Genomic DNA, 12,415 nt, shown 5'->3' with positions numbered 1-12,415 from the left:
GAAGGAAGGAGAGGGAAAAAACAAAGAAGGGAGGGAGAGAGGGAAAGACGGAAAGAAGAAAGAGAGAAAGAGAAAGAAAGCTTAAATAATGAAAAGAAAACAAATAGAACCCGTTCTAGGGGTGCCCCATGAATGTTCCCAACCCGCTTATTTGTGGGAACTGAGAATGTAGGAATGTAGGCTTGTGACACTCCCATTCCCAATGTTTTAGAATCTTGAGTAATTAGAAATTTCCCCCAAAGGTGGGAGGGATGAACTTTCAGGTTCTTCCATGCTCACTGCTCACTGGATGGAGCACTGGACAGAGAGGAAGGGCTAGTGCGGGTCCTGCCCCCTCACTGCTTGGGAGACGCTCATGCTGATGCAGCAGAGGCAGAATGCTGGCTTTGTGGCCGCTGAGTACAGAGTAGAATTGGAGTAAACTGAGGACTCTTTCACCCTTGCCAGAGCAGTGACTTTGGCCGTAGGAGAAGATGAGATTGCATGGGCTTGGCCTGAGAGTGATGCCTTTTCTCTGGACTTGTCCTGTGGAACTTTTCCTTGCAGATTGGTGAAGATGAGCGTCCGGACTCCACCTAGACTTCTGGAGCTGGCGGGGCGGAGCCTGCTGAGGGACCAGGCCTTGACCATGTCCACCCTGGAGGAGCTGCCCACGGAACTTTTTCCACCACTGTTCATGGAGGCCTTCAGCAGGAGGCACTGTGAGGCCCTGAAGCTGATGGTGCAGGCCTGGCCCTTCCGCCGCCTCCCTCTGAGGCCTCTGATAAAGATGGGTTGTCTGGAGACCTTCCAAGCTGTGCTCGATGGGCTTGATGCACTGCTTACCCAGGGGGTTCCTCTCAGGTGATGTGGCCCAGGTGGGCTGGTGGGGAGGGCCCAGGTGTCCAGAGAAGGACCAGATGGGTCATGAGAAGTGGGGAGGCCCAAGAGGGGATGGCGCTGGTAAGAAAACTCAAAGAGGCCTTGGCCATTCCGCAGCTCCTCAAGGAAAGGCCTGCTCACCACCCAGCGTCCATGGAGGTCACAGGAACCTCTCCTCTAGTGGCACTGAAAGGCACCACAAAAAGTAAGAACTGGGCCAGGCGCGGTGGCTCACAATGTAATCCCAGCACTTTGGGAGGCCAAGGCAGGTGGATCACGTAGGGTCAGGAGTTTGAAACCAACCTGTCCCAACATGGTGAAACACTGACTGTACTAAAACTACAAAAATTAGCTGGGCATGGTGACAGGAGCCTGTAATCCCAGACACTTGCCACGTTGAGGCAGCAGAATCATTTAAACCTGGGAGGTGGAGGTTGCAGTCAGCTGAGATCACACCACTGCACTCCAGCCTCGGTGACAGAGGGAAACGTTGTCTTAAAAAAAAAAAGTGGAACTGGGCAGGATCCAAGGGGAAAACAGGATGGAGAATAGTCAGAGAGAGGGAGAAGCAGCAGGGAGGGGAGCAGCTGCTATCCAGGATATGAAGTATAAGTTCAGAAGTGAGTCCTTACATTCTCAGCCTCGCCTCTATTTTCCCACAGGCAGTGGAAGCTTCAAGTGCTGGATTTACAGGATGTCAGTGAGAACTTCTGGATTGTTTGGTCTGAATCCATGGCCCATGGGTGCTTCCCCAATGCCATGAGGAACAGAAAACCAGTGCAGGACTGTCCAAGCATGGGAGGACAGCAGCCCTTCACTGTGTTCATAGACCTGTGGCTCCAGACCAGGACTCTGGATGAATACCTCACCTGCCTCCTTCTGTGGGTCAAGCAGAGGGAAGGTTTACTACACCTGTGCTGTAAGAAGCTGAGAATTTTGGGAATGCCCTTCCACAGTATCAGAAGCATCCTGAAAATGGTGAACCTGGACTGTATCCAGGAGGTGGAAGTGAATTGCAGTTGGATACTGCCCATCCTGGCACAGTTTATCCCATACCTGGGCCAGATGGGGAATCTTCAGAAGCTCGATCTCTCCCACGTGGATGTCTCTCGCTACGTTTCCACAAAGCAGAAGGAGTTTGTTACCCAGTTCACCTCTCAGTTCCTCAAGCTGCGCTACCTCCAAAAGCTTTATATGAACTCTGTTTCTTTCCTCGAAGGCCACCTGGACCAGCTGCTCAGGTGAGGGAGGGTGGTGAACTTTCTCTGCAGACCACAGCAGAGCCTATGTTACAGTAAACGCTAGTGGGCATCTACTGTGAGCCAGCCCATGAGGACGTAACAGTGAAGGGGACACTAGAATGTCCATGTATTGTCCCATTGGTGGCTCTGTCCTGAAATGGGTATCATGCAACCTTCCCAATAAAGGCAGAGGAATCAGCTGGGGTAGATGCTATAGAGAGGCTGCCATGCTAGGAAGCTAGCTGCTGGAGGGTTCAGATCTAGTGAGGGTGCCTTTCCGAATTCTTCCTGAGGATGTGTGTCTAAGTTAAGATGATGAAAAATAGGCCAGGGATGGTGGCTCATGCCTGTAATTCTAGCACTTTGGGAGTCTGAGGCAAGAGGATAACTTGAGCCTAGGAGTTTAAGACCAGTCTGGGTAACATAGCAAGATCCCTGTCAGGAATGAATAAATAAAAATAAGAACAAACGAGATAATTTTTTTTCTTTGAGGAGTTTCACTTTAATTGTCCAGACTCGAGTGCAGCTGTGACCTCTCAGCTCCCTGCAACCTCCGCCTCCCGGGTTCAAGCGATTCTCCTGCCTCAGCCTCCCGCGTACCTGGGATTACAAGCGTGGGCCACCACACCTGACTAATTTTTTTTTTTTTTTTTTTTTGAGACGGAGTCTCACTCTGTCACCCAGGCTGGAGTGCAGTGGCCGGATCTCAGCTCACTGCAAGCTCCGCCTCCCGGGTTTACGCCATTCTCCTGTCTCAACCTCCCGAGTAGCTGGGACTACAGGCGCCCACCACCTCGCCCGGCTAGTTTTTTTTTGTATTTTAGTAGAGACGGGGTTTCACCGTATTAGCCAGGATGGTCTCGATCTCCTGACCTCGTGATCCGCCCGTCTCGGCCTCCCAAAGTGCTGGGATTACAGGCTTGAGCCACCGCGCCCGGCCTAATTTTTATATTTTAAGTAGAGACAGGGTTTCACCATGTTGGCCAGACTATTCTCAAACTCTTGACCTCACGTGATCCACCCGCCTCGGCCTCCCAAAGTGCTGGGATTACAGGCGTGAGCCACCGCGCCCAGCCAACAAGATAGTTGTTAAGAAGATGATGGGAAGTAAGGAAGTGAAGTGGGCACTGAAGAGGGGGATGCTCAGCAAACCTGCATATTTCAGAACATCAGCTCTGTGCCCCACTGCTTGGTGAACACGAGTGATCCCATCTCTAATTCCCCGTCGTAATGGGTTGTTTTGAGATCCAGGTAAATTAATTACCTAGGAAATGCACGATTCTGAAACAGAGGTCAGGGAGCAGGCACAAAGAGTGGTGAAAGTGATAGATGGTTTGCTGATGATACAGGCATGTCAGGGACGCCTGCAGCCTGCCCACCCCAGCTGATGTTGCAGGATCCTGTCTGGGTTTGTCCCTTCTGCCTGCGTCTCCACTGGGCTCGTGTGGCCCGGAGATGTGGTTTTCTGCCTGACAGATGAGGAAAGGAGGCTTTAGGGATTCTGTGAACTTGATCCATTCCTATAAACGATGGTGAAACAACTCAGCCTCAAATGGATCTTTCTATTTTTATTTTTTTGATACAGAGTCTCGCTCTGTCACCCAGGCTGGAGTGTAGTGGCAGGATGTCTGTCTGCTCACTGTAACCTCCATCTCCTGGGTTCAAGCAATTCGCCTGCCTCAGCCTCCCAAGTAGCTGGAATTGCAGGCGCCCACCACCACACATAGCTAATTTTTGCATTTTTAGTAGAGACTGTTTTGGCATGATCACCAGGCTGGTCTCAAACTCCTGACCTCAAGTAATCCACCAGTCTCAGCCTCCCAAAGTTCTGAGATTACAAGTGTGAGATACTGTGCTGGGCCTAAAATGGAATTGACCTCAGTGGCAAAGCTCCTCATCACGCAGCATCCTAAGTGTTGACCAGACAATCAACATGACCCTGGGCTTGGGCAAAATAGTCTTTTCCCTTCGCCTTGACATTTCCCACCACCCTCAACTCACCCCTACAATTCCCCAGAACTAACTTCTTGTTCTGTCTCCTCAGCTGTCTGAAGACCTCATTAAAGATTCTTGCAATAACTAATTGTGTGCTTTTGGAATCAGACTTGAGGCATCTGTCGCAGTGCCCGAGTGTCAGTCAACTGAAGACCCTGGACCTGAGGGGCATCAGACTGGCCAATTTCTGTCTTGTGCCTCTTCAAGTTCTGCTAGAAAAAGTTGCAGGCACCCTTGAGTACCTGGACTTAGATGACTGTGGCATCGTAGACTCCCAAGTCAGCACCATCCTGCCTGCCCTGAGCCACTGCTTTGAGCTCACCACCTTCAGCTTCTGTGGAAATCCCATCTCCATGGCCACCCTGGAGAACCTTCTGTGCCACACAATCAGACTCAACAACTTATGCCTGGAGCTGTATCCTGCCCCGCGGGACAGTTATGATGCTGATGGTACTCTCTGCCGGAGCAGATTTGCCCAACTGAGGGCTGAGCTGATGGGGAGAGTGAGGGATTTAAGGCACCCCAAGAGGATCTTGTTCTGTACTGACTACTGCGCTGACTGTGGCAACAGGACATTTTATGGCCTGGACATAGATCAATGCTGCTGTTGAATACCTGCCGATTTGGGTGGATATATCAAATGCTTTCTTCTGGACACTTGGAAACGAAAACCTAGGTCTTGGGTACATCCTAAAGGGAGCACAGAAACCACCGTTTCAGACACCGGCTCTGAAAGTGGGAAAGGAAAAGTGATCAAGCAGGGACCGGACTTGGGGGAAATGTTGACATGGATTCAATGGGACTTTGGGGACCTGTGTCCTGTAGAGTCAAAAATGGGAACGTGAATGTCTAGAGTGGAATTCAGGCTTGAGAATACATGAGGGAGTTCCCCTTGCATGGATGGTTGTAAAGAAACAGTCAGAAATAAAGGGAAACTAAGTGGAAACTGTCTGGTGCCCTCTATTGTCCAGTAACCTGCTTTCCAGTTTAAGCCTCAGGAATCTTCAGTTATTGATGAAAAAAAAAAAAAAGTGGAGGGGACTAGGTTGTCCAATCAATAAGATGCAACCCAAGAAAATCAAGGCATTTACATGAAATTTGGTTATTTTAATCAATTTCCTCCCTTTCTTATTTTTGAGACAGAGTTTCACTCTTGTTGCCCAGGCTGTAATGTGGAGTGCAATGGCAACATCTCGGCTCACTGCAACCTCCATCTCCACGGTTTAAGAGATTCTCCTGCCTCAGCCTCCCAAGTAGCTGGGATTACAGGCCTGTGCTGCCATGCTCAGCTCATTTTTGTATTTTTAGTACAGACAGGGTTTCATCGCTATGTTGGTCAGGCTGGTCTCAAACTCCTGACCTCAGGTGATCCACCCAACTCGGCCTCCCAAAGTGCTGGGATTCCAGGTGTGTGTGAGCCACTGCGTCCGGCTCTTCTTTGTTTGTTTTTTAAAAGTGTCGCTCTGTCACACAGGCTAGAGTGCAGTGGCACAATCATAGCTCACTGCAGCCTCAATCTCCTGGATTCAAGCGATCCTCCCACCTCAGCCTCCTGAGTAGCTAGGACTACAGGCATGTGAACCACCAGGCCTGGATACTTTTTTTAGTTGAGACAAGTTCTCGCTTTGTTGCCCAGGATGATCTGGAACTCCTGAGCTCAAGTGATTCTCCTGCCTTGGCTTCCCAAATTGCAGGGATTATAAGTGTTGGCCACCACACTCGGCCTTCTCCAGTTCTTCACTTCTCTTTAGACATCTGTTACCTCCTTGTTAGTTTCTGTGGCTGTTCAGTAGGTTGATACACACTAGGTGGACACCCAGGGTCTGGAACATTAGTGGGCAAGAAAAGTGAGCCAATCCACATGGAAAGCACCCTCTTCTCAGAGTCTTTCACTGCTCGCCAGATGCTGAGACCTTGGCCACTCCTTGTGAGTCTCCACATGGTTCCAGAAGCCTTAGTTGGTGGACGTCAGCTTCACTGCACAAGGAGCTACTCTATTCCTGCTGACCTGGAAGGGAATGTCCATACTGTGTATTAGCTGGAGCCTCTGGGCGGCACCAACCCTTGCTTGTTCCCCTGATGACTAGCAGCCCTTCTTGAATTGAACTGGTTGTAGCCAGTAAAGACAGCCACATTCCCTTCAAGTAAAATACTAAAACTATACAGGCATGTAACACTTTTTAAATATTTCCATCTGACATTTAAAAAGTTACGTCTTCTTGGGGAGCTAGGTTAGATCGAGGAGAGATTTTCTCATAACGCTCCCCCACCCTGCCTCGCCCTCCGCAATCAGGAAGAGACTAGAGCAGCGTGTTTTGGAATCTCACATCATCAAACGGTGGAGAACGATCAAGTGCCTGTGGGTGATGAGTGACCTCCCTGTGCTGAGGAAGCCTGCACAATGGGCACCCAAGTGAAGGATCCTGCTGAGGATTCAGGGGCTGGTGTTGCTGTCAGGGATCTTAGCCAAGAGCCTCAGGTTCCCTGTAAAATGAGGATGGTGTTGTCCAACAGCTTATGGGACCCTGGTAGAATCCAATAAGATGGTTCATGTTTAGGGCTTGGCATGGGGCCTGGCATACAGTAAGATCAATACATCTTGATCTTTTATCTCTTCTCAGCAGAAGTCCCAGCATTTTCCACGTTTTAATCTCACCTCCTATTCCTGACAACAGGGAGGCAACAGGAACCCAAGGCATGCAGTGGGGCTCAGCTTCTTCAAGTCACCGCAAATCTCATCATGATTCTTCCAAACAGCAAAGCCCCAGGAGCCAGCAGGAGGCATGGTGGGCAGTTCAGGACTCGATTCATTCCTAATGATTATAAGAGCAAAATTTCCAGTCCATCAGTCTCGGGTGCCATCTGCTGGTAGATCAGATCAGATGGTGTACTTTAGTGTTGCAAGGATCATATTTTATGGTATTTTAAAAATTTTACTATTATGAGCCAGGCGTGGCAGCTCATGCCTATAATCCCAGCACTTTGGGAGACCGAGGCAGGTGGATCCCCTGAGGTCGGGAGTTCGAGACCAGCCTGACCAACATGAAGAAACCCCCTTCTCTCCTTAAAATGCAAAAAATTAGCCAGGCATGGTGGCACATGTCTGTAATTCCAGCTACTCGGGAGACTGAGGCAGGAGAATCCCTTGAACCTGCAAGGTGGAAGTTGTGGTGAGCTCATGCACTCGTGGCCTAGGATTCAGCTCCCAAATGACCAGAAGAAAGCTCTAAATACATCAAATACATCCACCCTGATGGACAGGCATTCAGCAGAGGCAGTGACTGGGCTCCAGGTCATAGGAGGCCCTGATGCCACAGCGAGGGCAGGGGACAGTGCTGAATACAATGATCTTGGGCTGCCTTAAGTCCCTCAGTGTCTTCATCAGCTCAGCCCCAAGTTGAGCAAATCTCCCCCAGCAAAGAGCACCCTGGGCATCATAACTCTCCAGAGGGGCAGGGTACAGCTCCAGGCTCAGCTTGCTCAGCCCGACGGTGTGGCGCAGCAGGTTCTCCAGGGCGGCCACGGAGATGAGGTTCCCACAGAAGCTCAAGGTGCTGAGCTGGGAGCAGCGGCTCAGGGCAGGCAGGATGACGCTGAGTTGGGAGTCCATGATCCCACAGTCCTCTAAGTCCAGGGTCTGCAGGGTGGCCTCAACTTGCTCTAGCAGAACGGCGAGGGGCTCAGGGCTGAAATGGGTCAGTGTGATGCCCCTCAGGTCCAACTCCTTTAGCTGATGGATGCTTGGGCACCTAGAGAGATGCTTCAAGTCTGACTCTGACAGCAGGCAGTCGGTCATGACGACTGTCTCCAAGGGGGCCTGGAGACACCTGGGAGAGAACAAGAAGGAGTTAGAGGAGAGTGGTGGGAGGACCTCATGGTGAGAGATGACACTCTCCACAACCCAAGGCTGCTCTGCTCATCTGAGGATAGTCAGCACCCGGGGTGTGGGAATGGAGACTCTGCTCCTTCAGGACAGCCCCAGTGGAGGCTTGGTCCTTCACCATCACTCAGGTGACTGGGTCAAGCCCATGAACTCTAAGGCTCCTTTCTTCATCTGTCAGGCAGAAAACCACACCTCTGGGCCACAGGAGCACCATGGAGACACAGACATAAAGAACAACCCAGCGGGATCCTGAAGCATCAGCTGGGGTGGCCAGGCTGCAGGAGTCCCTGACACGCCTGTATCATCAGCAAACCTCCCTTCTTCACTCCTGCTCCCTCACCCTCTATTCCATCGTCATGTATTTCCCATACGTTAATTACCTGGCTTCAAGCTCAAAACATTTTACTGACAGAGGGAGAAACAGGATTTTGCCTGTTCACTAGGCAGGTGAGGACAGACCTTACATTTTAAAATAGAGGGGTGTGATGGGCTTTCTCTTCTTTAGTGCCTTCTTCAACTCCCTATTTCCCATCATCTTCACTTAGACACACATGCTCGGGAGGAATTCACAAATGCACCCTCACTAGATCTGAACCCTGAAGTTGCTAGCATCCTAGCATGGCAGCCTCTCTATAGCATCTAGCCCAGGAGATCCCTCTGGCTTATTGGGATGATTGTGGGATACCCATTTTAGGACAGAGTTGCCAACAGTACAATGCGTGGACATTCTAGTGTCCCCTTCACTGTTACCTCGTCACAAGCTGGCTCACAGTAGATACCCCCTGGTGTTTACTGTAACAAAGAAAGGTTCTTCTGTGGTCTGCACGGAAAACTCACCATCCTTCCTCACCTGAGCAGCTGGTCCAGGTGGCCTTCAAGGAAAGAGACAGAGTGCATGTAAAGCTTCTGGAAGTAGTCCAGCTTGAGGAACTGAGAGGTGAACTGGGTGACTAACTGCTCCTTCTTGTCTGGGGGAATGCAGGCAGAGACATGGATGTTGAAGAGAACAAGTTTGCGGAGATTCCTCATCTGGCCCAGGTAAGGGGCGAACCTTACAAGAATGGACAGCTCCCAGGGGCAGCACACTTCCACCTCCTGGATACAGTCTAGTTCCACCACGTTCAGGACCTCTATGATACTGTGGATGGGCATTCCAAAAATCTGCAGCTCCTTGCAACACACATGCAGTAAGCCTTTTCTCTGCTTGCCCCACTCTAAGAAGCGGTGAGGCATTCATCCAGAGTCCCATCCTTGAAGCAAAGGTCTAGGGTCACCATCAAGGGCTGCTGCTCACCCAGCCTTGGACAGTTCTCTGCTGTTTGTCTCTTACTCAGGGCCTCTGGGGAGGGTGCAGAAGCTCCAGACCGTATGCCCCAGAAGTTCTCATCCACATCCCGCAAGTCTAGCACTTGCAGTTTCCACCGCCTGTGGGTAAAAAAGAAGAGAGGCTCCAGATTTACTCAAGGATTTGAGCTTTCATCCACATCCCAGACATCAGTGACTCGCTTCCCTGCTTCTTCTCCCACTCTCTGTCTTTTCTCTCTCCCTCTTTCTCCTTGAAACCTGCCTGGTCCCCACTGCTAGTGTCTTCAATTGCCACTGGGAGGAGGCAGGTTCCTGATCCTTCAGTGGGCCCTGCATGGTGAGCAGTGTTTTCCCAGAGGAGCTGGACAATGGCCAAGGCCTCTCTGAGCTTCCTCCCCAGCCGCATCAGAAGCCTCTGGGCCACCCTTGGGCCTCCCACTCCTTCTGATCCAGCCAACCCTACCCTGGATGTCTGGGCCCTCCCCACCTGGCCAGCTGGGTCACTCACCTGGGGGGAACCTGCTGGGCAAGCAGTGCATCAAGCCCCTCCAGCACAGCTCGAAAGGTCTCCAGATGACGCAACTTCATCAGGGACCCTAGAGGAAGGCAGGGGAAGGGCCAGGCCTGCACCATAGTTTTCAGGGCCTCACAGCATCTCCTGGTAAAGGCCTCTATGAACAGTGAGGGAAAGAGCTCCCTGGGCAGCTCCTCCAGGGTGGGGATGGCCAAGGCTCCGTCCCTCAGCAGACTCTGCTCAGCCAGCTCCAGGAGTCTGGGTGGGGCCTGGAGGCTCATGCTGATGAATCTGTGTGGAAAAATTTCAGAGAAAGAGCATGATTTTTATGGCAAATCACATTACTTCATCATCTCCTAGTGCCAATGCCATTGCTCTGGTAGAGGTGGAAAGGTAATTAGTTCACCCCAATTCCACTCTGAACTTTCTAGACACAAATCCGTAATTCTGCTCCTGCTGGTACCATGAAGATTTTCTTCCAAACAATGAGGAGGGAGCAAGGTATCACTGGCCCATTCATTTTCAACCATTGCTGCACTAAATCTCAGTAACACTGGGAAGGGTTGCTGAGGATCCTGAAAGGTAAGCTCCACCTTTTTGAGAAAATATTTCTTGTCACTTACCACCCTAAAACAATGGAATGAGAATGTCCTGTGGCCCCACACAGCCTACATTCTCAGTTCCCACGATTAACATGCTTGCAGAAGACTAAAGGGACTCCTTGGAATCAGTGCCATTATTTTTTATTTTGAAAAATTGTAGCAAGAAATTGTGAAAGCACCGTGACAGTATTCTAGAGCCTGTGGAAGTTAGGGATAAAAACTTTAACTCTCAGATGAAGGTTCCAATGTTGATCTCTTACACAGACTCACAATGACCCACTTTGGATGGAATCTAGGGGAAAAAAATTGATCCCATGTTCAGAACAAAGACTCCACTCTTGAGAATGGTCTATGGAATATTTAAGGTTTTAGTAAAAATGAGAGCCTAACATATAAAATCACAATGCCATCAAGTCTATGAACTATAATTTAAGGACACAAAAACCAATAATTTCAAATGTCATGAAATAAAAATTCAACCAGTTGTAAGTTTTTAATATCTTTTGTTTAAAAAAAAAACTGCTTCGATATGAATTTTGAAATGACAGAAACCAAGGGCAAATCAAATTTTGGGGGATGAAGACAAAACTACATTTAGAGGAAAAATCAAAGCCTAAATCTGTTCATCTGAAAACAGACAAGAAAGTTCTCTCTGCCACCTTGGGCTGCATGTCACCATCCCTGACTGGCTGGCTGCAGATCAGATGGGTATGAACCTAAGGAGGTAGTGACTTACCAGATCTGGACTCACTTTGCAGGGTGCTGCGACCTGTCAGAGAACCAAGCAATAGTTCCAGGTGTCAGGGCTTCAGGTGTCTTCTGTGCACCTTTGGGAGCTTTTATGGACCTTTCTAACCACACCCTCCCCTTCTCAACAACCAACTTCCAATCAGAAAATGATGTCTGATTAGATTTTGAAGTTCCATCCAGTTAATCCTGATTGAGTTTGCGCCTTTCTTCTGATTAATTGATTGAATCAGATATACATTTATGAAAGTGAAAGTATAAATAATAGAGTGAAAGTCCACAACTCATTATTCCTTTATTTCACAAACACTGATGGAGTTTGACTGACATGAGAGCTTCGTAGTGATGCAGGAAAGGGTTGAATCTGTTTCTGGCATTTGACAGAAAAAAACAAAACCTTTGTTGGGAGATATTTAGTACCTTTGTTGGGAGATATTTGGCCACATAAACACTATCAAAATGTCTCAGATCTAAAACAACTCTAAGAAGACAGTAATTTCATCCCTAAGAAAGCAGAATAAGTATCTCTGTGTATCCACTGGTCGCCTGGGATTTATGCTTTCTCACATGGTAGATCATATGCCCATTCAGGTGGAAGAGGGTACCACTGAGGGGGTGATTGATCTCAAGACAAAGGTTCAGGCTTCTCCGGAGGAAATTAGGCCAAAATTACAAAGTGAGGTGGGGGCTGGGCAGGATGGGACTGGGTGTCCTAATGGGACCCTGGGAAGGAACCAAGACAACACAAAACATGGTGAGTATTTTGTGGGGGAGGAGACAGAAGGATTGGAAGACTCCGCTCAGATCGAATTCAAAAATTAAAAAGAAAATAATTACAAAAGAGACACTGTAGACTCAAAGCATAGTATTGTCTTTGAGGGCATGGGACGAGATACAGTCCTGGTCCCCTCTAGAAGGTAAAGCGTGTTTGCTATCCCTCTCCCCTCCCCCAACCCCTTGACAAGCCCCGGTGTGTGACGTTCCCCTTCCTGTGTCCAAGTGTTCTCATTGTTCAGTTCCCACCTATGAGTGAGAACATGTGGTGTTTGGTGTTTTGTCCTTGCCATAGTTTGCTGAGAATGATGGTTTCCAGCTTCATCCATGTCCCCACAAAGGATATAAACTCATCCTTTTTTATGGCTGCATAGTATTCCATGGTGTATATGCGCCACATTTTCTTAATCCAGTCTGTCATTGATGGACATTTGAGTTGGTTCCAAGTCTTTGCTATTGTGAATAGTGCCACAATAAACATACCTGTGCATGT

The 12,415-nt window shown here is 49.2% G+C and overlaps 2 protein-coding genes across 2 annotated transcripts in view; one reads left to right on the top strand and one right to left on the bottom strand.

Moving 5' to 3' along the window:
• Positions 1–5,031, top strand: part of LOC105526537 (PRAME family member 5-like) — an 8,108-nt gene extending 3,077 nt beyond the window's left edge. Inside the window, exons 2-4 of the mRNA XM_011962556.1 lie at positions 535–843; positions 1,524–2,102; positions 4,147–5,031. Of these exons, the coding sequence (XP_011817946.1) occupies positions 557–843; positions 1,524–2,102; positions 4,147–4,708 (1,428 nt within the window). The 5' untranslated portion in view covers positions 535–556 and the 3' untranslated portion in view covers positions 4,709–5,031. The remainder of the gene's footprint in view (positions 1–534; positions 844–1,523; positions 2,103–4,146) is intronic.
• A 2,243-nt stretch (positions 5,032–7,274) lies between these two features.
• Positions 7,275–10,087, bottom strand: LOC105526536 (PRAME family member 12-like). Its single transcript, XM_011962554.1, is given in 4 exon segments — positions 7,275–7,924; positions 8,831–9,203; positions 9,206–9,405; positions 9,794–10,087. Coding segments are annotated over 4 exon segments (1,422 nt in total). The 5' UTR covers positions 10,081–10,087; the 3' UTR covers positions 7,275–7,362.
• Positions 10,088–12,415: the final 2,328 nt, after the last annotated feature.

Source organism: Colobus angolensis, unplaced genomic scaffold, assembly GCF_000951035.1.
Source record: "Colobus angolensis palliatus isolate OR3802 unplaced genomic scaffold, Cang.pa_1.0 Scaffold596, whole genome shotgun sequence".
Lineage (NCBI taxonomy): Eukaryota > Metazoa > Chordata > Mammalia > Primates > Cercopithecidae > Colobus > Colobus angolensis.
This window is presented reverse-complemented; position numbering and strand designations above follow the sequence as displayed.